The following is a 24,730-nucleotide window of genomic DNA, read 5'->3' as shown; positions in this document are numbered from 1 at the left end:
ATACGTGATGTTTTGTACGTGTTCACGATATGAATTGTAAAACTTTGTGATATGAACTGTAAAAATGTAAATTGTAAACATGAATATGATTTCCAAAATTGTGTGACTGTGGACATATTTAATTCCAAAGACATTGCATTAAAAAAAAAAACTCGATTTTGTCTGAAAATATATATATATATATAGATAGCATAGACTGTGGAACAAATTAATGGATGGAAAGCTTCGTGATGTATTCTTGACAAAGTGTACTGATTAGTTAATCAGTTATTTGATAAGTTATTCAAGTATAGCTGAAAAAAGGCTACAAAACTGCATCTGTTTTGGTCAAGTCCTAGTATTAGATTCACTGATAACATAGAACAAATGAGACTGCAAGAGACCATAAGACCTACACTAGACAGTTTAATGATATCAATATTAGCGGAAATGTTAACGAAAATTGTGTTCAATTTTTATTCCTAGCGTTATCACCTCAACCGTGTTTCCTGCCACGTCAGTACATCGCTTGATAGCAATATTTATTGTAATAACGCGGCACAAACGGCTTGTGTCTTTAATCTAACAACGTCCAGCATTTAGAACGAACACAATAAAACAACGTCACAATGCGTTTGATTTTTTGTCATTCTTAACTAGGTGCATATAGTTGTTTGTTTCGTAATATAATACAGACTTTGTTCATATGACGGCACACTGCATTTCTCGCTAGCATGCTACTTGATTTTGCTATTTCGTTTGAGTAATAAAAGCAACATCGGTTGCAATCTTTCAATTTTCAAATGTCAAATTATTCTTGCGTCATATATTGAGAATTTGAATAATGAACTAAGATAAGTCAAACCTAGAATACGAATGTGAGGCACATTTTTTAGATGTTCTTATTGAATTCTAGAATATTGTAACCGAAGTAGTTTCTACTCCAACGAAGTAGCAAAACCAAATAGCAAGCTAGCCTATTGTGTTGACACCTTTAAATATACGACCGTAGCTTCCCCCCCCCCCACCCGGTCTTAGAATTGCATCTTGGTGCCAACTCGCCTGGCACCCCGGATCGAACCTACTATGGCACTTAAATGGCTTTCAGAGTGCCTCGTGCTATTAAAGTAGGTGGAGGACAAATAAATGATAAATTTTGTTCAGCATGCGTATCGTATCAAGCTGAAAATATGTGTACTGTGCTGTGAATAGATGCAGTGTGCCCCATTGTTCATGGTTACCTGTGTAAGTTTATACACAAGATTGTATCAGGTAGCGGAAACTGAATATACTGGAAATGCATTGACGAAATCGTCCTTCAATATATCCAATATAAAGATAGACAAAAAAAAATATATAATTTTCATCGCGACCAAACTTCGACAATACCAAACATGATAAGCAAGCTTTACTCAACAGAATATCATAAGTCACTGGGTTGGTTGGTATCAGTGTCGGGGTTCGCTTCAGGCTTCGCTACCATGATATAACGCAGGGACACATTTCCACAACATTGTGCCGCCAACATGCGATACCCTATCAATCTCCATCCGGCAGGCAGGTCCTCAATTCGCCACCTCGGCAAGTGTAGGAGAACCTCCATTCCCTAGAAAAAAAATCTAACCTAACCTAGGAAGGTTTTGTCCTTGCTGGTTTATGTCCTAGATCGACCCGAAAGACTTTCATTCGTCATAGCCCAAAATCGCTTTTTTTTTTTTTTTTTTTTTTTTTTTTTTTTTTTTTTTTTTTTTTTTTTTTTTTTTTTTTTTTTTTTTTTTTTTGTTTTTTTTTAGCCTCCGCCCTCCTTAAAAGGTCTTTACTTGTACAACTCGCATGGAAGAAAGTTGACGTGAGGGCAGTCACGTGATCCGAACACCTGACCCAACACCCGTCCCACCCACTACTGACCACGGTTTTGGTGTGCCTCGTCAGCAGGTGGCGACGGGGCAAAGGGTATTTAGATGACGTGGAGCGTACTCGATCTGAGTTGACATTGCCCACCCGGCGTAATTAGTCACAGGCAGAAGAAGCAGCAGCAGCTAGAGAAAAGAGGGAGAATAGTAGATAAGATTACGAAGAAAGGGGTTAGGGTGAGGGTGCAAAGATTCGGGAGTAAGACGTAACATAAATTGAAAGAAGAGGGGGGGTGGGGGGAAGGAGGAGGCGGATAGTGTTTTGGCCTAGTTGCTACCACAGCGATATTTGCCATTGTTATGCATACCGCAGGCCGTTGTTTTATGCTAGTGTTATCAATTCAATCTCCTCGGTACTGTAATGTGTTATATAGTCTATTAGGATCCTCAGAGTTGGTGGGGGAAGATTTTTGGCTTGTTTACAGGATCACAACAGGTGGCCATGACCTTACGAGTACATCTGACCTCGCTTGACCTCAGGGTTATTAACCCATTCAACTCCGATGACAAGATGTCTTGTCATTTGGTCAAATAAAACAAAAAATCATAAAACACCAAAATGTTTGATCAAACACCAGAAAAATATGACGTCAGTCCTCGCTTCGCTGCGAGCGAAGCGAGGATTGACGTCATATTTTTCTGGTGTTTGATCAAACATTTTGGTGTTTTATGATTTTTTGTTTTATTTGACCAAATGACAAGACATCTTGTCATCGGAGTTGAATGGGTTAAGTGAAGTGCTACTTGTAATTGTAAGACAAACTGGAGCAAATGTGCCAAGACTATGGATGGCCATGTCTAGAAGTACCAACGAAAGACTAACAAATCTACAACAGTTATATGGATTTTATTAATTTATCTATTGCCAGCCCATTGTCACTTCAGACCTGGGTCTATGCACTATGTTTGTGGAGTGAACGCGTTAGGAAATGACCATAACTAACCTAGCCAGCTTAGGTTACGTTCGGTTAGGGGGACTATTCGTATAGGGACAGTCGGAGAATAACCTAACATAACCCAACATGATCAGGTAAGGTTGGTTAGGTTGGGTCAGGGAAAAGTCTCTATGAAGGAACAGTTGGCGGGAGGGGGGGGGTTGTTGTTAAGGTAATGTAAACTTATATAGTTGTGTTCTGTGGTGCGTTGTCGATTCCAAGAATGTAGTAAATACTGACGCGTTCTGAAAGTGCTCGGAGATGTAGGCCTCTTCTGCTCGTGGGGTTTCGTTTTTTTATTTTATTAATTATATTGATTTATTTTTTTTACTTGTTTTTTGTTTTTGTTTTTCGCAACTAGGCTATTGTCGATATCGTTGCCATGATTCCTCGCACAGAGTTCACGGCCAGGGGAGGATTTGGGTCACGTTGTAGTATTTTGAAATCTTGGACCGCCAAATATCTGGCTTGATTCCACTGAGCTGTTGCTGCTATAGGCATTTGTCCAGCCGCCACGCCTCCTCCTCCTCCTCCTCCTCCTCCTCATTCGCTCGTCGTTGAGGAGGACCTTGACTCTGTATTGATACGAGCTTCAATTTGCTCTTCTTAGCGAGTGGCCCTATGCTGCATTTGTCATTATTATTATTATTATTATTATTATTATTATTATTATTATTATTATTATTAGAGCGGCGAAGGACGAGGTGACGGCAGTTCGAAGCCTGCCACCAGTGAGTTGGACCAAGGGCACGTTTCACTAAATTCCACGTTACAAAATCCTCTGTAAGGGGCGCCGTCCTAGCTTGTTGATAGATGTGTGTGTGTGGGGGGGGGGTTCAAGACGTTAAACCAAATCCTGGTTATTCATAGTTATCGTCATCATACATGTATATTTCATTCTGACATTCTGTGAAATATCAGATAAGAAAATGTTGCACTCTAAATGCCACGCTTTCCCGTTCACAACCCCAAGTGTCACACTGATGTCCGCTCCTGGCACTGGCAGTGGAGAAGGACGACAAAAGAAAATGTTCTGAAAGAATAGACTCGGTCGAGAGAAAATAAACAAAGAACGGCAGGGGATCTTGAACCACGAGAATTTATAGACAAAGAATAAAAGGATATGTAGGATGTAGATGGAGGCGGAAGGAGAATGAGATGAGGTAAGACGAAGGGTGGACGGGGGTAGGATAGAAACGTTGACGAGAGGGAGGAGGCTGTGATGGAGGTAACAGATAATGGGGCAAAGATGGACCAAAAGGAAAAAAATGCTCAGAGAGAGATGGAGGTGGGAGGAGAGTTTGGCGCCGGATATGTGCGGGGGTGGGGGATGCGACGCCGGCGCCAGCGACCGGGGGGCGGGTGAAAGGGAGAGGAAGACCCTCTTATCGCTTTGCTGGTGGACCGTGATCGTGGGCGTACGACGGGCGTGGGTGCGTATCATCTCGAGGTGAGAGAACAAAGAACGTGGAGCGCTGAACGCGACGTGGGTAATCGGGACGTCTCTTCTGGTAACAGTGGTCAAGTAAAGGTGTTATCACACTAGGCTAATTTCCCCCTCAACCTTCGATTCATCGGCAGTACCGTCCATCTCCAAAACCTTTTCCGTCACAAAATCACTATGGCAAATTATTTTGTTTTCTCAACAATTCACGTAGAATGTCGTTTGATACATGCTGGAGGAAAAGTATTTTCCTCCAGCATGTCAGATTCCTTCCTGGAAGCTGCTGGCTGCAAATCTGCTCCAACAGTCGGAGGTAAAAAAGTCCAGTGTGATAACGCCTGGCACGCGTTGCCTTGTTATCAGTTCGCTCGGAACTGGCCGCTCTTGGGGTATTTTCACCAATTCTTTATTGTAACGCCCATAACCGAATGAGTAACGATAATACATTGTCTCTCTTTCAATTCGTCGCAGGATTTTACAGTTTTAAGTTACCGAACAAACCATACAAAGCAGCTAAAATTTGTACAAGAACGAACAGCTCAAAAGGACAGAAAAATACAGCAAAGTCACGTAATCACAAGAGACAAAAGGTTGTGCATGTAAACTCTTTTCAAAGGAAGCCGCGGTGAAACGTCACAGGATTCCTCGAAGTGGACAGGATGCGAGTGAATGACGACAAGTATCATTTAAGATAAATTGAAAAAAACAAGTGTCTCACCCCACATGTACGTTTTCTACTTGCTTAGTCACAAAGGCAGCTAGAAGTCAGCCAACTCGCCATGGTCCAATACGGGTTGATCTTTGGCTGCGTCAATTATGAGGTGAGTAACTGTTAATTTGCAAAGTGTTTCCATCTGGCGGATACTCTGGTGTGTTTATTGTCACAGCTGGTTCTGTTAGAGCAGGGGTACTCAACTCTTTACCCGTTGCGTACTCCGAGAGTTCCCAGACCATCGACCCGTACCCTCATTAACCTGACACAGAAAACGGAATGGTAATGCATTAAGACAAATTAAATATACAATGCTACGGCAATGGGTATCAAGTGGTTCAAATTGTAACTACTTTATTCATCAGTTAAGCATTAACACAAGAAAAACAATCTACAATGTTCTCTCCCTCTGCAGATTTAAATGTTTAAGTAGTTTTTCGCTAATCATCTAAGTACGCATGCAGACCGTCTCGCGAGCACCAGGTTGAGAACCCCTAGTATAGGGCAGTTGCTTCCTTCTCAAGATGCAGCTGCAGTAGACAACACCTGATGAGCAATCATCCATTACCTTGATGACTGACCGAAGTCAAATGGGGTCATTCATTGTGTGACCTAGTGGACTGCGATGAGGGTCCCCTGCCATCTTCCGTACCATATGGCGCTTACTTTATGCTGGCTACCGCCAGGCTATTTTATCCAGCTTTGTATCCTATTCCCTTTGATATGGAAGCGAGTAATACGGCAACCCAGTGGCTATTATGGCCATGAAGATGCGTTTCAAGAACGTTTGCTTATTTCGTCTCATGGATCGGCATTTACTTTCTTTCACTGCCATGCGCGCGCACACACACACACACACACACACACACACACACACACACACACACACACACACACACAAACACACACACACACACTCATATATATGACTGCAGAGTTCCTTGATAACAGTAATTTGTCTCAATCTGCTTACGGCCGTGAACTCCTCGAGCGTCTTTTGCGCACTTCCCAGGGAAGTCACTTCGTCCACTTCATGTGTCACATATCATCCAGGTCTATCGTGTCACGCACTCTCGTCACGCGTCACCTGTGCATCTGGACACGATCCCGAACTGAACGAGCCGAACTCCTTCAATAGGGTGACGTCCCCTTTTATGTCTTGTTCTGGTCAGTGTTGGACCATTTTGATCGGCGAACAGACGACTCTGAACGAGAGACTATAAGGCCTACACTAGGCAGTTCCATGTCCATGACCACAAACCATCCCCATCCCTAAAGTTATCTAACCTTTTCTTCAAACAACCGATAGTTTAAGTGCTCACCACGTACATGGTTACTAAGTTTATTCCGTTCGTTAACTATTCTATAGGTAAACCAGTTCTTGCCTATTTCCTTCTTAAATCTAAAGCATACCGCACTGCATTCGCTTAGTCGTGTGTTCGAATCCCGCACTCCGCTCCGATTTTCAGGAATGACTGTTACCTGCCCTCAGCAGTTCCCAAAGCGCATAATAGGGCAAAGGTGACGGCTTCGGCCGCAGCTACTAAGCGCCCCCCTGTAGCGTAGGCTCCTCCCCTAATCTTAATAGAAATCACTTACCATTGGCCAGAATAAAATCTGTAGAGTGTGTCGCAATGTTGAAGAGGTTAAGCGTCACATGCGCCAATTACGGACTCAATGAGTACCTATCCAACTTGACGACCACTCCCCCCCCCAAAAAAAAAAAGAAGTTTCTAGCCTTTCCTCGCCAGCACTTGTAAGCGTTTCTGCGCGTTTTTGTCGTTTTTAGAAATATCACCTTCGCAGTGCCTTTCGTAATATCCTCGCCTTGATGCCAAGATGCAGTGCTTTGAGATCGTGCTTCTTTAGGGCGTGATTTTCAAGAATAAAGAGGGAAATTTTTGCATTGTAATGGTACGACCTTCGTTGTGGACAACCCCCCCTCCTCTCTCTCTCTCTCTCTCTCTCTCTCTCTCTCTCTCTCTCTCTCTGTGTGTGTGTGTGTGTGTGTGTGTGTGTGTGGAGCTTATGTGCCGATGCATTACGCCGAATGCTCGTATGTCACGGCTCGGCACGAGATTTTAGCATAACTGACGTTCGGGGAGTTTCTCCAGTGTTGTTGACAGCGGTATTATGTTGCGTTGTGTCACCCGGTCTCGGTTCGATTCGCTTTGCTTTGATTCGCTTCGCTTCGCTTTGCCCCAGGCTATGGAGACCTGCAGGAGGTATATATACTTCAGCTGGGGGCACGGTTTTGTTTATTACTTTATCTCATTTATTTATTTTTCGTGTCGTAAACGCTAGTTGGAATTGTATACTTTCCGCGAGTGAGTGGAGGCTGATTCTGTTGATATAATGAAGTTTAGGAACTACGGCCGAAGCCGTCGCCTATCACCGTATGCACTTCAGTGACTACTGGGGCGAGATCAACGTCACTGCTGGGAAATCGATGAGGAATGCGGGATTCGAACCCACACGAATGAGATACCAATTTCGCTACCGATGACGCCACAGGCGCATATGTTGACATAGAACAAGATTTACGTTTGAAGTTAAAGTTTTGACTTCTTGAGGAAAGCTTAGCCATTATCTCGGTGCAAGTTATAGGCAGAAGTAAATATAATGATTTTTTACCTTTTTTATATTTCCACCTGTATAATTTTATTTTTACATTTTTTGATAAATGTTTAGAAATGTGGGGAAATTATCCTATTTGGAAATCTATCGTTATATCATGAATTTGACTTTGATTTATTTTTTATTGATTTTACATTTACATGATTTTATTTTACATTTATTTTTTCATCAGTACATCGAAATGTGTGAAAACGATCCATTTAGGGAAAGCAAATGCATAAAATGAAACCAGCAACGCTTGGGAGGTGAAGAATACTGTCGGTATTTTAGAGAAGATTTATCCTGTAGGGATTTTGGGTCGCTTCCACAAAGACTTTCAGGACTTTTCCGTCCCCATCCTGCAATCGACCACCATAATCACCACCACTCCTACTACCACAACTATCAACACCACCTCTACTAACACCAGTACCACTTATTTCGTCACTACCCACTACTATCACCACCACCTCTGTTATCACTAGTATCACTAATTTCACCACTACCCACCACCTCTGTTATCACCCAATCACTAATTTCACCACTACCCACTACTATCACCACCACCACTATTGTCCCTACCACCGCTACCAGTGACACCACAATTATCGCTAACCACCAGTAACGCCATTGATATCACTTGGATGAGCACCATCACCACCGTGGGCTTTCCTGATAAGAGACAGCTGCACATATGCTGTATCCGGCGAAACGGCGAATTGCATCACCCAAACTCACAGGATGCATGCAGGATTCGAACTGAAACCAAGCGTCAACATAATCCTTATAGCCAGTTGATACTGACAGCACTCGAGTCGTTCCGTCACCGGATTAAATCTTTGCTTTTCTTATTCGTTTGAAATTAATCAGCAGAGGAAAATGACCCAGGGTAACCTTTCGTATGAATCAAATAATCTGGTGTTGCCTTGATGCCTACAGATGATGTCACATTGGCCAAAGGGTGGAGGAAAATGTCGCCCTTGCCTGGCGAAGACCGCATCTGATTGGTTAATTGTCATCCAATGAGCTCCGAAGGTGAAGTAGTAATCTCGGGTGGAGTATTCTTTGTGGCACGTGGCAGCACCTCAAGCTTCTCCAAGAAGTCTTGTAGGTTCTGAGCTCAAGGTCGTTCTCAGTTCGAGAAACCCCGTGTACGGTCACCTCTCCCCGCCCACTTTCCCACCCCTGTGGCTGCTGGCCGCCCATGGACGGGTGTGCCTAAACCGCACATCGAGCCTGCGTGGGCGTGAGTGGTTATGGGACGTTTATCGTGTCCTGAATGCTGTGATGAACAGAAGGATTCGATTTGGATCAAAACAGGGATCTCTCTCTCTCTCTCTCTCTCTCTCTCTCTCTCTCTATATATATATATATATATATATATATATATATATATATATATATATATATATATATATATATCAGCTGAATAGAAGATTTTGTCTTACTAGCAATTTGCTTTGGCGACATGGAACCGCTGGCATAATATGGAAACGCGATCATCTTTATGTGCCGTCCAAAACTTACTTGTGTCACAGTGTATGCAACACCTGGTATCGTGATTTACATGAACCTGAGCTCTAATGCCGGATTCGGGTCAGGGACCATGCCTGGAGCATTGGTTAGCAGCATAAAGATGCTCCTCAGTTAAACGCGTCTAGTTGTCCAGATGTAGTTAAGCCTGCACAGAGGCCATGGCAGCACGAAGTCAGCTGATGAAAATATCTTGGATCTCTCTCTCTCTCTCTCACATTCGCTCTGTCAATCTCTGCCTATGTGTGTGCGCGCGCGTGCGTGCATCAATTCAAGTTGTTCGTGTGTATAGTAAATTATGCACATACTTATGTAAAGTTAATGTGTATCCCTTTTCATTAGACTGCATGCCTTTATGGCCCTCAGCGTACAGCCCTGTCGACAGCACTCTGAATGATGCAGCATTTTGTATTCTTTCCGTGAATAACGCACCAAATACCATGTCGGATCAATTAACAATTAGTGGGTGGGTAACCATCCTCAGAAATCTGTTTCTCTCTCTTTTCTCTCTCTCTCTCTCTCTCTCTCTCTCTCTCTCTCTCTCTCTCTCTCTCTCTCTCTCTCTCTCTCTCTCTCTCTCTCTCTCTCTCTCTCTCTTCTCTCTCTTTGTGTGTGCGTGCATTGACACCAAAGTAAATAATCGCGCCTTCTTATCTCGCTTTATCGACCGTTTCCGCGGTTTGCAGGCCAATTCTTCGCTGTGCGTTGAACCTTTTTAATTCAACGCCCTATTGTCCACGATAACCCGTTGCGTCTTCGTTTCACGATCAGTTAACGTATTGTATAAGTCTTATCTGGTCACGGGACAAATCTGCCGTCTCATCGCGGTGCCCTCGACTCTCCCATGGCAACAGTGTCACGTGACAGCCCCAGCCCCTTAAACATGCCTTACCTGATCAATATTATTGCGCAATGTTCCGTATTGTGCAATATTATTGACGTAGGGATGGTTCGGGATAGTGATCCCTGTAACCTCTTAATTATTAATCACAAATCAAATGGCAGATGGTGTCGGTCTAGTGGTCAATAATATTGTACAATACGGAATATTGCGCAATAATATTGATCGTTGCCCGCTTTATGTCTAGGGTGGCACTTCTTCTTTTTCTCCGGATTTCGTTCATTTCCCTGACACTCCCATCGATAGGGGAGGGGAGGGTGGTTACCCATATGCACTGAGCCCCCCTCCCGCTGTGCCCCCCACACCCTTCTCATTATTATTATTATTATCATTATTATTATTATTATTATTATTATTATTATTATTATTATTATTATTATTATTATTATTATTATTATTATTATTATCATAACTATTTTCAATTCTGTCAACTACAACGCTATCTGGAGGGAGAGGTAGAGGGAGAGGCGAGGAGTGTAGATTAGGGACTCATTCCTGTTTTTCACCGCGATGTATATGTAACGGGACATGTTTTATCGCCAACCCGTCTTTGAGAGTCACCCCCGGGACCACTCAACCGCAAGTTGTCCCTGAATAAAGGGAGCGTTTGTTGCTACGAAAATCACGTTCCAAGGCACCCCTTTAACGAACGACAGGTCAACAGTAACATTCGCTAACCCCCCCCCACACACACACACCCGCTGCGGGTTGTTACTCCAACTCTCGCGGGCGGGGAGTTGGGTGTGTGTGTATGCACGTGTAAGGTCACAGCATTACCCCATAGATCGGTCATATACGAGCTCTGAGCTCTCTTCCGGAAGGGAAATAGCAGTCGATCACAAGTTCAAGACGTGATCCAAAGACCGTGGTGAATCACACACTTCCCCCCCCCCTTGAAATGTGATTAATTATAAATTCTTCATTGCGCCTCCCCCCCTCCCCCACGGAGACGCCGATCTCCCCCACCCCTCACCTCTGCCACAACCGGGCCTCACTGTTTGGATCACGTGGCGAGCGCCAGGCGATTCTATTCGGTTGACGAACGGACCCCCGAGATGACTGGGGTCTCGGTCGATCGAGAAGGGGCTCAGGTCAAGGTCACGGTCAAGCGATTGACCTTGGGTCAACCATCTTCACACTGACGTTAGGTGCCGCGAGAGGGTGAATGAGAGAGGGAGAGAGAGAGAGAGAGAGAGAGAGAGAGAAACAGGTAAACTCTGCGTAGTCTTGTAAGCGGATAGGAGTTCCAAGTGAAAGTGGATTTAGGAAGTGGAAAACCTCAATGAACAGGGAACGGGTCTTGGCGCCCCAGCTTGCTGTGCTACCCCCGACCACCTGGGAAGAATGAAAGAAAGCAAGGCCATAATAGTTGTCATTATTCAAGTTTTCTTTTGTATATCATTTAACAGTAACTCATAACGCAACGAACACCCGGTAATTATTCATAAATCGAGAGAGGAGTGTTTCATTATTATAATTACCCACCAGGAGTGTTTCCAGTTGCATACTCACACGCAACGGTAATTCTTGGTCAATTGGAAGAGAGATCGACGTCTCCCAAGCCAACACTTTCGTTGAACAGGTGGGCATGTTGCACGCGCGGTGATGAAAACTACTGATACCGTGGACGCGCACACTCACCAGGGGTAGTAGAGTGAGCGCGCACAATACGCGACGAGTCAACAGTAATGATGCACTTCCGCAACGCGTAATAACTCCCATACTCCCCCCCCCTCCGTTCATTCCCCCCACACTCCCCCTCCTCCATTCATCACCCCCCTGCCTCCTCCCCTGCTCTGCCCTGAGCCCCTCACTCTCACTCGATTCAGCTTTCACGTCTCCAGGTCGCGACCGTCTTCCATATATGGACAAACGTGCTCTCAGGGCCCGTGTTCTTTGCAAAAAGAACACCTGGAGGCACTTAGCTGCTGCCGAAACAGTCACATTTGTTCTGTGTGCTTGGACTACACGATGTACAGTCGGCTACATAAGTATACGCAACTGGAATCGTGTATGGGTCACCATAGGTTGATTTCATCTTATGAATCACGTTCGTGAACAGTGTTAGTTCGATCATACCTCAACGCAAATAAAATCTTACGACTTGTAGAATCTCTCTTGTTCCATAGCTAAAATGTAAGTATGGTGCTATTCCATTATCACGCAAACATATTTTCACTTCTTTCTTTTTTGCATTTGAAAAAAACAGAAGTCTATGAAATGATTACGTTATGTTAGGTTAGGGGCTATCGGACAAGTTTCATGTTAAATATCCGTGTTCACGCGAATCTGGAACTTTACCTTAAGTATATCGTGATCACAATTGTATATTATGTTATTAGGTTTGTATATTGTTTGTATACTATTGCTGTAATAAACTTCAATATAACTAAAATAATCCTTTGGTGAGCAAATGTCCTATTTATCACTTGTTCGGTGAGCAACTGTCCGGTGAGCAACTGTCTGTACCCGGTGACTGACATGTCACGACCATGTCACCTGGCGATGCAAAGATTTCATTGATACAGTCCTCCAAAATGTGGGCCTATTGTAACGTATCTCGTATGTGATCCTCAGTACATAAATTCGTATGTAACTTTCCCCCTTCCCCTCCACCCCCACTCCCTCATTCCGAACGTACGCATACCTTCATTCTTTGTGTATATACCACGTTCAACACAATGAAACCCGGCTGTAAGCGAGCTTCGAACTCAGCTCCTCGAGGCGCGAGACCCCGCAAGCTACTATTCGCGGACCACGGTTCGAAGCTCACTCACAGCCGGGTTTTATAATTTGAATTACGTCGCTGTCATGAGTGATTTAATCCATAATAACTTCAGCGTCTTTGGTCCAGAGTACCCATGCACTCAGGTCCGACCCCCTCCCCCAAATAGAACCCCCAAAATTGACCCCCGAATTCTTTATTAAAAATTTGACACCCTCTTACAAGTGAAAGGTGACACACCATTGACGTGATGAGTCAGTCAACTTCATAAGACTTCGAGTAAGTTTCCTCCTCCCCCCACCATTCTCTTCGCTTTTCCTGAACGGCCTTAGTACGCGACTCGGTGTAATAGCCGTCTTCCGCACGACGAATGGGCTTTGTGACCTTAATGACCCAATTCCACATTGAAAGGCTTTACCCGCGCGTCTAATGTGCGTCTTTCCCATACGTGTAGATGTATCTCCCCTCCCCCACCCCCCGAGTAAAGTGACTCTCCATGCCGGTCCCCACCATAGAATATTCCCTATGTGTGCCCCATCCACGGTACGATCTGGTCTTCAGGCCGCCAGATACGAGAGGATTGGATCGTGTGTGTACTGGTTTTGGTTTGTCTAACCGACATACACGATCAAATCTGGTCGAATCCGACTAAATCTCTCCGGCGGCCTCAAGACTACATCGTACCGTGGATGGGGGCTCCGTAAGACACGAGTTCATCATCCAAATTCCATTGTGGGTGTCAGATTATCAAAGGGTATATCCTACAGCTGAGGAATGACCATGTCCTGGTGTGTGTTTGTTTCTTTATGGCAAAACGTGGCTTTAACTCTCGACAAGTCCTCCTCAAGATGACCTTTCGCCCCTAGAAGGGAAAATCCGTTTAATGCCACGGGCTTGGATCCGGCTGTAGGCGGGCCGATCTTTTCATACTCTTTAAACACACACACACACACACACACGACCTTTTAGAGATAATTTGCGATAAAATACAATATCAGTCTATACGGATACGCCCTGAAACAAACATCTCCCATCACTCTCTTCCGTACCGAAGCTATTCATCTTTTCATCATTGTCAAGTTGTGTGGCGGGGTCCTTCAGTGAGTTCACATCCTGCGTCCATTAAATGCACTGGGAATCCTTTGATCGGATCCCACGCCCCATGCGCGCCTCCCCACGACCTTTGGATACACCAGCATCGGGTTCGGTTTCAACAAAGGATGGTTCTTTAAGTGCCCCACGTTTTCTATACACCGATGCTCTTTAAGGTGTATGGACAGATTTTACATTGGTGAGATCACACCCCCGTGCGACAATACGCAAAGGGAACTGTGGATATATCGAAGGAAGATGCATGAAAGGAGATGTAGCAGAGGTTCAAAGTGAGCCAGCATCATCTGTGACTCAAGACTCTCCAGTTTTGAAAAAAAACCCACTGCGGCTGCACTGTACTTAGATCATATGGTCTCTCTGGAGTAATTGATGATTAAGCCTATATCGACGACTTACCAGTCAATTTGCATACGCCCTGACAAGAATATTGGTCCATGGTAACGAGTAAATACCTTTCATATCGGTTGGCACTTCGATTTTTTTTTATCTATTTATCTTTTCGGGTGGGGAGGGGGTGGGGGGTGACAGGAAACAGGTGGAAAGGGAGTTGTCCAAGAACAGGGTCGAACAGTGCTGGGGTGGTATGGACCAAAATGTCTCCTGTCGGCGTGCTCCACCATTGTAATCCATTGAACATACAGAATGAATAAACGGAGAGAGACTAACAGAGAATAGGTAGCATAAGTGGATGGAGTGAGCTTAAGAGGAAGACCGATAATGGAGATGTAACCTCTGACTAGATTACAGTATACAAAGGATAAAATCATGGTCAACCATGGATCTAGATGATCGATGATATTCCAGATAATGATCAGTTTTTTTTTTTCTGTTTCGGTTTCTCACGGTTGTCCGTGCGTTCCTCTGGGTCTCGTCTACTTCGGCGTGGCCGCTTGCGTGGGCGTCGAGGAGGTTCCGGCCAGTGCACGCAAGATACCACGCCCCCGTGTTCGAGTTCCGGCTCCCCCCTCCCCCCCCCCCTCGTGTTTACCTGTTTGTCTCTTCGGCTCCCACAATCTCAAACTCAGAAACAATTCTTTCTGGACGTCCGTTTCCGGTTGTCCCACTTAATACAGGACTAAAGGTCTCCCATCATTTCCTTTCTGACTTTCTATATGCTTTTTTCCTCCGTATGTTGGCCAACACTTGCCAACATCCTGAATTGTTCACTTTGGGAAAGGTAGCACAGGGCTGATAACTATCCCTTATACATACATATACCAAGGCTTTTTTCCCCTTACAAGGGAGGTAGCCAAAAAGGAAAAGGCATAAAATCATTCCCACCCATTCCATCCCTGAATACACTCCACACCCCTCCACCCTCCCTCTTATCTTAGCACCTCCTGGATAACGGGTCATCACTGCACCTTGTCCACTGCCCTGGGTCAGAAACAGTGTCACAAGACACAGCACATCCACAGCAAGGCCGCTTCATTAAATCGGCGACCCCCCATTGCATAAAAGGAGAAGACGGGGAGAAATCCCTTCGGGCTGCGTCAAATTTTGCTCACACATACTACCCCCATCCATTCCACCTCATCATCCATATACAACCATTCTCCATTCACCCCTGACTTCTGTCCTTCCTCAACAGATATTCCCCTCTTCCCCAAAGCCCCCTTCACCCCATCCATCCACCTCATCCTAGGACGTCCCCCCTGTTCACTCCCTCCACATCTGCCTTCCATTCTTCTTTTACCAGTCTTTCTGCACTCATTCTTTCCATGTGTCCAAACCATCCCAATACTCTTTCATCAACCCTATCCCCCAACTCCCTTTCCACCCCTATTTTCCTCCTCACCTCCTCACTATCCCTTATGTTTTGATATATTTCATTCATAAATTCCATTTTTTTTTTTTTTCATCACCTCCACCGGGAAATTTTATATTCGACAGCGCGACCGAGAGGTTATGACTATAATCCCAAAATCGATTGATTGATTTATTGTAAAGCAAACAAGTGCATGTAAGCACACACACACACACACACACACATGCGCGCTCTCTGAGTGTACGAGAGTTCAATTAACCTCTGGGAAATGTGTATGAACAAAGATATGGCGCCATGAGGGAGAATTAAAATAGAAAAAAATATGTCCCGTAAATACGAGAACAATTTGTTCGGTTTCCTGATTACGTCTTTGGGTGTTTTTGTCGCTGAAATGTTTCAGTGCTGGAGCTCTGTTGTCGTCCCGATGGCCGCCGCGGGACAGGGCGGTAACTCTAGACTGAGCTCTGGGGACGGGACGGGACGGGACGGGGCAAGCAAGCAAACAGGAATGGGGAAGACGATGCAGGCAAGGCGAGGGCTGCATGCTCCTCTGAACTTGTATACAATTGTGTGTGTGTTTGTTGACAGGTGCATAGCTATGTAATGGGTGGTCGTGGGTATTCATAAACTACTTGAATAGACATTTTATCTGAAACAGAAATTGACAAGCCTACGCCAGGAGGCGCTGAGTAGCTGTGGTCGAAACCGTCACATTGGCCCCATGTGCTGTAGGGACTGTTGGGGCATGTAACACTGCTGAGAATCGGAGATGAGAGCGGGATTCGAACCCATAACTAATGAATGCGAAACCAGCACGCTCCCTATTACGCCACCAGCGTTATGTGATTAATCTAAGTTGCAAGGCCGAGTATGAAGAGGACCTCTACGGTGTAAACCTGAAAATGCGAACACTTGCTCGCCACAGGTTGAGAGTATATCACACCATTATACTGAAAAATGTGGGGTAAATGTCCACCTTTTCACATTACCGCTGTCGGTCAATTGTCCTCTAACGCCTAACCGGGGCGACAAGAGCCCCAGTCGCCCATACCTTCTGAACACAGTCTATGTTAAGTTAGGTAATGTTCAGAATGTATATTGCAAAAACATTATTCTGAATAAAGTGCGGAGTAAATGTCCGCCTTTTCACTTTTTCGTTGGTGAGCAATTGTCCGCTGATGATTACTTAACAAGTGTCCCAGACGCCCTTACCTTTTGAAACCCTCGTTTCCCGAGAGCATTTTCTTCTCCCCGTTCTTCCCTTCGATCTCAAAATCTCCCACCGCCTAGTGTCAGGGATGTTCGAACCATCCAGGTATTTATTGTGTACTGATATGTCCACATCGTTTTCACCATTCTATTCCTCGATACCTTTCCGTATCCTTCTTCATCTTTCTTCTTGTTCAAGTTTTGGTGTCAATGTTGAAGCAAAAGAGGTTTCAAATGGAAGAAAACCTTGAGGTTCTGGAGAGGCAGGTTTCTTATTTCACAGTCACACAAACGTCGTCAATTCAACTCCCTCCTTCATCCGAAGCGAATTTAAAGTTGTTTCGACCCTTGGGAGAGAGAGAGAGAGAGAGAGGCTTCAAAATTATATTACTTTCGTCTGATTTATCGCTCTTTTACTCTTTATATTCCCATTGTGGAAACAAAATGACTGCAACTAATAGCACTGTTAATGACAGCAGTGATTGTGAAATTAGAGTAGCACAGAAGACAATCACCAAAGATTAGTGCATTGGAAATGGAGAAAGTCTTCTATTGTCTCCGAGAGAGCCGCTGCAGAATTAAAGACGGGAAGGGATGGGGGTGCATTTTCAGCGGAAACTTCCCTAACAACAGAACTAATAGCAACAGAATCACAGCAGCGAGTTTGGGCTCGCGAGAGGCATATGTTGTGGCGGTAGGGTAAGGTGTGTTGGAGGGGGAAGTGGAGGTAGGGGGGGCGGCGAGCAGCTGCTGCTTCTAGCGTCCACGGGAGGGCAGCAGCATCGTTCCTCGCCTCGCAACAAAACCTGAATCTTCACGGGGGGCGCGGTGGTCGAGATGAGGGTCAATGCATCTTCAGGTAAGGAGACGAACTGGCTCCTTGAGTGGACGCAACTGCGTCATTACACGAGAAAACAGAATCTTAAGGAAGCAAACGTCATAATAAACCGGGTCAAAGAACAGGGAAAGCATCACTTACAATGGATAAGAATAGCGAGAATATGCCTTCCACATAACCCGCTGCCTCAGCGACACCAACAAAGCTTAGCGTGCCTCCCAGGGGTAGCCCGCGAAATGCTCGCCCGGGCAACCCTGACCTCTGGCCCGTCTAACCCGAGCCGCGTCGGGCACGTAGAACGTGTCTTAATACTCGTGACGTGTTAGACACACCCGGGATTATAGGTTACAGGTACGTAGATATAGGTATGTGTGTGATTCACCATGGTCTTGGATCGCGTGCTGGAATTTGATCGATAGCTATTACTCTCCCGGATGAGAGCTAAGAGTTTGTATATTGCGTGATGTATGGGAAAAACGGGGTGTGTGCTTGTGTTTGTTTACATAATTTGTTTACTTAGTTGTAGTATACATGAAGAGAACAACACTCGTGGATTCATGTGTGTATGGAGATGCATGGCTTTACAAAAAAGGTTAGGTGGAAATATGCAGTTCTATAGCATTATACAGAAGCTGTTATTACTATCTGGTTCGTGAACTGTGGTACATTTCTTCTTAACGTAACAGGAGCATTGCACCATTGTACAGAGTAGCAGCCAACGCAGTGGTTGAAGGGCGATGTAACTTTTTTTTCCAAAGCCACTTAATATTTTTGGAAGAACGTCGTCAGACACGGATGTAGACTTGTATACTCTTTTGGGATTTTCCCCCCCGCAATGATGGGGCAATCGAAACCGCCGTAGCATTTCGCATAACTAGTGATGAGCCTTGTTGATGCTTACGACCGTGGCTTGGCAACTGGGAGCTAGGGCTTGTCTCTAAAGAGGAAAGCTCACCAGCTTGCATGAAGGGGCGCTTGCCTTGCAACCGCATCGATGAGGTTCATGGTTTCACTAACGTTGACCACATCGCTACTTTAGGTTATTAATCTCTCCAGAGCAGATCGAGGAACAGGGGCCCCTCCTTTCAGGTACGCATGGGCATCTCGTGGCACCAACATCTCAACCGCACTTGTTGCTGTGTAGAAACCCAAAGGGTAGGTAGGACAGAAGAGGCAGGTACTCGGACAAGGTGAGGAGGTAGGGGGAGTGAGGGAGGGAGGCGGCTGGCAAGGGTGGGTGGGAGGGAGGGAGGGAGAAGTCTAAGAAGCTGAGAGTGTAGTATGGGGAGGCAACAAGGGGTGCAAGGTTTGTTAACAGCAGGTAGATCGAACAGGAGGTGGGGACAAGAGGTAGGAGAAGAAACAACAGGACCCTTTATGGTGGTGGGGGGGAGGGGCTCAGGGGTAGGGGGAGGAGAAAGGGACGGCGTGGTAGAGCGAAGTAGAGAGGCAGAAGGTGGGAAGCTTGACAAAGTTAATTGTTATTGTCTTTCGGAGACATATGTGGCTGGATGAAAAACGCCTATAACTGGAAAAAGGGCGTGGATGTGGACACACTAGGAATATGTTCTTTGAGACGGAGGCACTAAGCAAGGGCACATGTTAAAAATATGAAAGGGGAGGTATGGGAAGGGCATGGGGAGAATTGGTGTTGTAGTGTAGAAGTGGTAAGGTGCATGTGCGTGTTTATGTGTGTGTATTTACCTAGTTGTATTTTACGGGAAGGGGAGCTATGCTCATGGTGTCCCGTCTTCATATCTCATTTTATCTAGACTGTCGTGTGTGTGTGTGTGTGTGTGTGTGTGTGTGTGTGTTACGTCTGTATTGGTGAGGGGGTGAGGAAAGGGTAGAGTCCAGTCCTGCTACGACGAAGAAGATCTGACCTAACAGCAAAAAGCGGTAGAACTGGATGCATGCACGAACGAACACACGTACGCACACACTACGTACGTACATACGGACACAGAACACACATATATGAATATACGTCTATGTATATACATTTTCTCATATCTATGCACGCACCAAAGATGCCCCTTCCAATGCATTCACACGCATAACCTAAAGAGACGTACTATTCACTCGATTTCTTCTTAATCCACAAGCGTTTGTTTGTCTATACAAAACAAACATCCACAAGCAGGATGTTAATAGAACTGCTCGGTTGCATAACTGGCACAAATAGATGTAACTGTTCGTAACTGTTCGTCCATGCGCGTACGCACGATGGGTGTGCGAGCTTTTCCTAATGATAGAAGCGCTGGTGAAATGAAGCCCGGAAGAACAGCGCATGCGCGAACATACGATCCCGCAAACACACGCACTTCTGAACAATGACGAAAGCACTTTACCAGGCTATCTGAAATTGATGAAATCCGTGTTCTTCGTAATTACCAGTGGTCCACATTAAGTGTCCAGAATAGATATTATAATCAACCTGTTGCCTGGCTTTTTTAATCTTATTCTGGTTACCTCCACGCTATTTCGTTCTCCAGGGAGTACTTTTGATACCCAAGGAGCTGTTGTCCACCTCTTATTGACTTGGTGTACTCTCGTCCTCTCTGTGTGACGGAATGCCAAGTGCCTTGGACCGGAGGAGGGGAGGGTGGGTGGGGGAGGGGGAGAGGGACGTCACGCGGTCTTGACAAAGGAGAAAGATGAGTAGATGAGAAAAAAATAGAGAAGGATAATGACACGATGCGGTGGTGGGGAAGACATACGAAAACACGAAGACGCACATAAAAACGGATGTTCTTTGCAAACTCTCCCACGTAATGATCTCTCTCTATCTCTACTCTCTCTCTCTCTCTCTCTCTCTCTCTCTCTCTCTCTCTCTCTCTCGTCCTTGGTGTCTTAACCTCCATCCAAGTGTTACTTTAGCCTTCTTGCGTCCCGATTCCCACACTCACGGAGACTAGACACTCCCCCAAGCTCAGTGGTCGTGCTCACTGTGATTGTTACTCCTGCACATATATTCGCTTCGTCTTTTCCTCGTCTCGTTTACGTAAGAATGCGACAGTTGAGTACATTTCAGGTTCTTGTTGTGGTTCATACCAAACAATTCTCTTCAGTGTACAGTTGTACCTCTCACGCAATGGATAGAAAAACAAAGGAATTACTCGACAACAATCGATGTGTCTTCATTATCTGTTAGTTCTGTTATAAGGTGACCAAAAAGTAACTAAGGAGTTGCAAAAGTCACTGAGTCGTTGAAAATTGATGCCATTTAATAGAAGTATTTTTTTCTACGTAATGCATATGCATTGATCAAAAAAGGACTATTGCAAATGAATTTCCATTATCTCTGTTATATTGTATTGAAATTCCGTACATGTATTTGTAACAATAAGGCAGTTATGGAACCCCTCCCCCCTCAGTGACTTTTGGGCCACCCTGTATATCGTGTGTTAGGTTCGGGTGTTCACATGCTGGTGGATACATTGGGGGACGGGGGTGGGGGTGGGGGGTCTGCGGGAGAAATGGCGGGAAGGTTGACAATGGGATAGGGGTGAAGGGAAACAGTTGACAAATGAAAACTGCGATTTGACATTTCGATTTCGAATTTTGCATGTGCGGGAAGGCGGTCTTTGTGCTAAGACGTGTCGACAAGACCAAAGTGGGGTCTGTTAACTAGGTTATTCTGTGAGAGCCGCGGAGGAGTGCCAGCGGCAGCCAAAATGATTGGGGAAGAGCCACACGGCACGAGAAGGGGTTAACGGAGGTTCTAGAAAGATTTAAAAGTTAAATAGAAGAGGCTTGCTCCTGTTACGATCCGTGCCTAACTCGAAACCAGTAAGTGGCGGGGATGCCTCTCTGTTTCTGGACGCTCGGATGCATTGCGTGAAACCGCGGGAGCAAATAGGCGGCGTGAGAGGATTGCCTCCGCATCATCCTGAGGATCATCAACTCTGACAGTGGGACGGGAAGGAGCAGAAGTGAACTATTGACAACCTAGGACTGACCACCCGCTCTCGCGGGATCTGTTTTTTGTAGGAAGGGAAGAGAAATATGTCGGAAGATGAAATGATAGTGTATAAAAGGAGGTTCTTGCCACTGAGCACTTTAGTGGACATCTATTATGGCTTGTATCGTGGCTCAGGAGACTTGGAGACACCGTCCGGATGCATGTGCCCCCTAAGGCACTTGTTCATACGATCCGGCATCTACCTAGTAAACCTCTGCTGAGAGCCTCTGTTCGTCACTCAAGAGGTCAGCCTCTGGCCACGCCTAACGTTGACGCAGTAACCAGGCTGACGGTCACTGAATCCGGATTATGCTACACCTGACATGCAATGGCCATGCAGAATCTAGTTGTCAGGCTTTCGCCACCTCTGGCATTTACACAGTGACTCACCTGACAGGAGCGGTAAGGGGCAGAAAAAATGCTACTTGTTCTAGAAGGAAAAGTCTATATTTGTTCTCTTCCGGCATTTTTCATTGATTCGACTGTGGTACTGTGAGGTACACAAGAGGTCAGCGTGGACTTTGAGGTGAGACACTACAGCCGAAGACTCTACCGCCGAATCACTCACGATGCTTCAGCTGCTCATGGTGGCTTCTCATACATACATACATATACCAAGGCTTTTTCCCCCTTACAAGGGGGGTAGCCAAAATGAAAAAGGCATAAAATCATTCCCTCCCATTCCATCCCTGAATACACTCCACACCCCTCCACCCTCCCTCTTATCTTAGCACCTCCTGATAGCTTAAAGGTCCTGTAAAATAATGTTATATTTCATGACACATTGAATTTGTGTACAGTTAATGGTAAAACATTTACAGGCCGCTAGTGATAACATTACTCCTGGAAATGCTCTTGGGGAGAAGGCAGTGATGGAATTGGTAGGAGTTAGCGAAATAAAGCACCAGTCAATGTTTTAACCAGTATCGAAACAGAAGAAGAGCTGGACTTGGGGCTTGTCTGTAGAGTTGGAAGAGCAGTAGGGCAGGAAGGAGGTACTGGTCCGACTCAATAGTTCACGGAGTGATGCGTAGACAACGGAGAGATATAGAGGAGTAGAAAAATAAGCTTAAGGTGATAGAATGGTGGGTAGAGGATGGCGTAGAAGGTGGACGAGGTGGTGGCGAGTGTGTGCGGGATTCCCTGAGTCTGGTTAGCCTTGGTGAACCCGACTCGACGGTGGTATCCAGGGCTGGAGGCCCTTTCTTTCCTACCAACACAACACCACGCCTGCCAACAACGTTCCCCGGCCATACGACGACAGTTTGTCACGCTACAATACTCCCCCACTCCCCCACCTGCGCCTCCAAAAGGCTTCCTGGAGTACGAGTTAGTGGACCATCTCGCCAGTCTTCCGCGTGGTAGGTTACTGCCTCGTTGCGCCCGCCCAAGGGCCGGGTAGGACTTGGTGAAGGTGGACAAATGTAACTGTACAGTAATTAGTCGTTGCATCAATGCCAGATGTGGTAGTGATAGAATTGCATTTGCGGCCTTGGTGTCTTTGATAATAGTGTGTGGTGAGTGCCTGCACGCTGGTACAGGTTATGTAATGGGGATAAAAAAAACCTCACTGAGTAATGATGAGTATGACAGTCCTCAGAAGCAACAACAGCAGCACCAAATGGATAGCAGTGGTGATACAACGTCTTGCGGTCGTGTTGATGAACAATCGTCGCTTGCGAAAGAAAGAATTTATGAATGCGTTTATCTTCGGATTGCTCTGAAATGGACTCGTGTGTCCATCTATAAATTCTTGGTTGCGTCGCACCAAAGATTGGTGCGTTCCAATACCGTGCTGATCGAGAGATGGATCGATCGGAGAGCCTGTGCTGGCGTTCTTCCCAACGAACTCCAGCACAGGACTTCGACGGCTGGACGAAGTGGTTTCTACATTCCTGCATAACATGGTGTCTGTTTGTTTGTTTTTCCAGTTAGGTATTGATTCTTTTTCAGATCTGCCGGGATGGCTTCTTGGTTGATATCCAGTAAGATACCTCAAAGTAGTGATAATGACAATAATGATGAAGTAATTATAATGATAGTAATGATAATAATAATAATAATAATAATAATAATAATGGTAATGATTATGATCTCTACTAATAATAATAATGATAAATAGATGATAGGCAGAATCACGTATGATAACATGATGAACATAGCGACCGTACAAATGTGAGCTGGGCTGCAGTTCTCCATCTCGGCCTCAAGATGGTACGCGTCGCAGCCGAGTACCTGTAATTGTCGAGCGTGACCTTGGGAACGAGCGCTCTGCCACAGTCACGGTCCGTTTGTGTGCGTGTGGACCTAATTGCTTCTCATGCCGAGTTGTGTAGACCTCCGCCTCTCAGAAGAGATTAACTGGGTTGTATGGTTTAGTATTCTTTATGGAGTTGTACCGTTACTTCTGGTGGTTCAAGTTGTATGCAAGTGCCCCGGTCGCACGGGGTACCTCGACTTACGAACATTCAACTTACGAAGATTCAACTTACGAACATTCGATTTATGAACATTCGACTTGCGAACATTCGACTTACGAACATTCGACTTACGAACATTCGACTTACGAACATTCGACTTATGAACATTCGATTTACGAACATTCGGCTTAAGTGCATTCGACTTACGAACATTCGACTTAAGTACATTCGACTTTTGAACTTTCAAACATATGAACGAAGCCTCAAACCTACTTTACCAGTTTCAAAGATAAGAAATCCAACATTAAAGTATTAGTATTACAATCTATTTTTGTTTTATGTATCGTTAGTAATGTGTTTTAGGATAAGAAAACATGTTTTGACTTTATATCATACCTATGCATATAGATTTGAATGTCTTTGATATGATGTTGAATAACGACTACGGTCATTTTGAGTTACGAACGGCCGCTGGTAACGTAACTCGTTTGCATGTTGGAAAGTCTGTAATTGTAAATTTCGTTTGTCATAGTACCTGCACTGAGTTATCATTCCCAATGGCGTGCGTACCCTGCACCTACTCGCCAGATCATATGATAGGATGATAGACTTTCAGTCTCACAAATGTTCTTCCTAGTTCAACGCAAACTAACTTTATTT

At 45.1% G+C, this 24,730-nt stretch overlaps 1 protein-coding gene across 8 annotated transcripts in view; it reads left to right on the top strand.

The window, feature by feature from the left end:
* Positions 1 to 24,730, top strand: part of Rgl (Ral guanine nucleotide dissociation stimulator-like) — a 235,468-nt gene that overhangs the window by 200,127 nt on the left and 10,611 nt on the right. For 3 of the 8 annotated variants that reach the window (XM_076185498.1, XM_076185499.1, XM_076185500.1), the window contains exon 2: positions 4,743 to 5,092. The exons of the other annotated variants lie outside the window; for them this stretch is intronic. In XM_076185498.1, coding sequence (XP_076041613.1) covers positions 5,051 to 5,092 — 42 coding nt within the window. In that variant the 5' untranslated portion in view covers positions 4,743 to 5,050. The remainder of the gene's footprint in view (positions 1 to 4,742; positions 5,093 to 24,730) is intronic. 8 annotated transcript variants of the gene reach the window in all.

Source organism: Oratosquilla oratoria, chromosome 5 (assembly GCF_046742065.1).
Source record: "Oratosquilla oratoria isolate Oo_2021 chromosome 5, ASM4674206v1, whole genome shotgun sequence".
NCBI classification, from domain to species: Eukaryota; Metazoa; Arthropoda; class Malacostraca; order Stomatopoda; family Squillidae; genus Oratosquilla; species Oratosquilla oratoria.
This window is presented reverse-complemented; position numbering and strand designations above follow the sequence as displayed.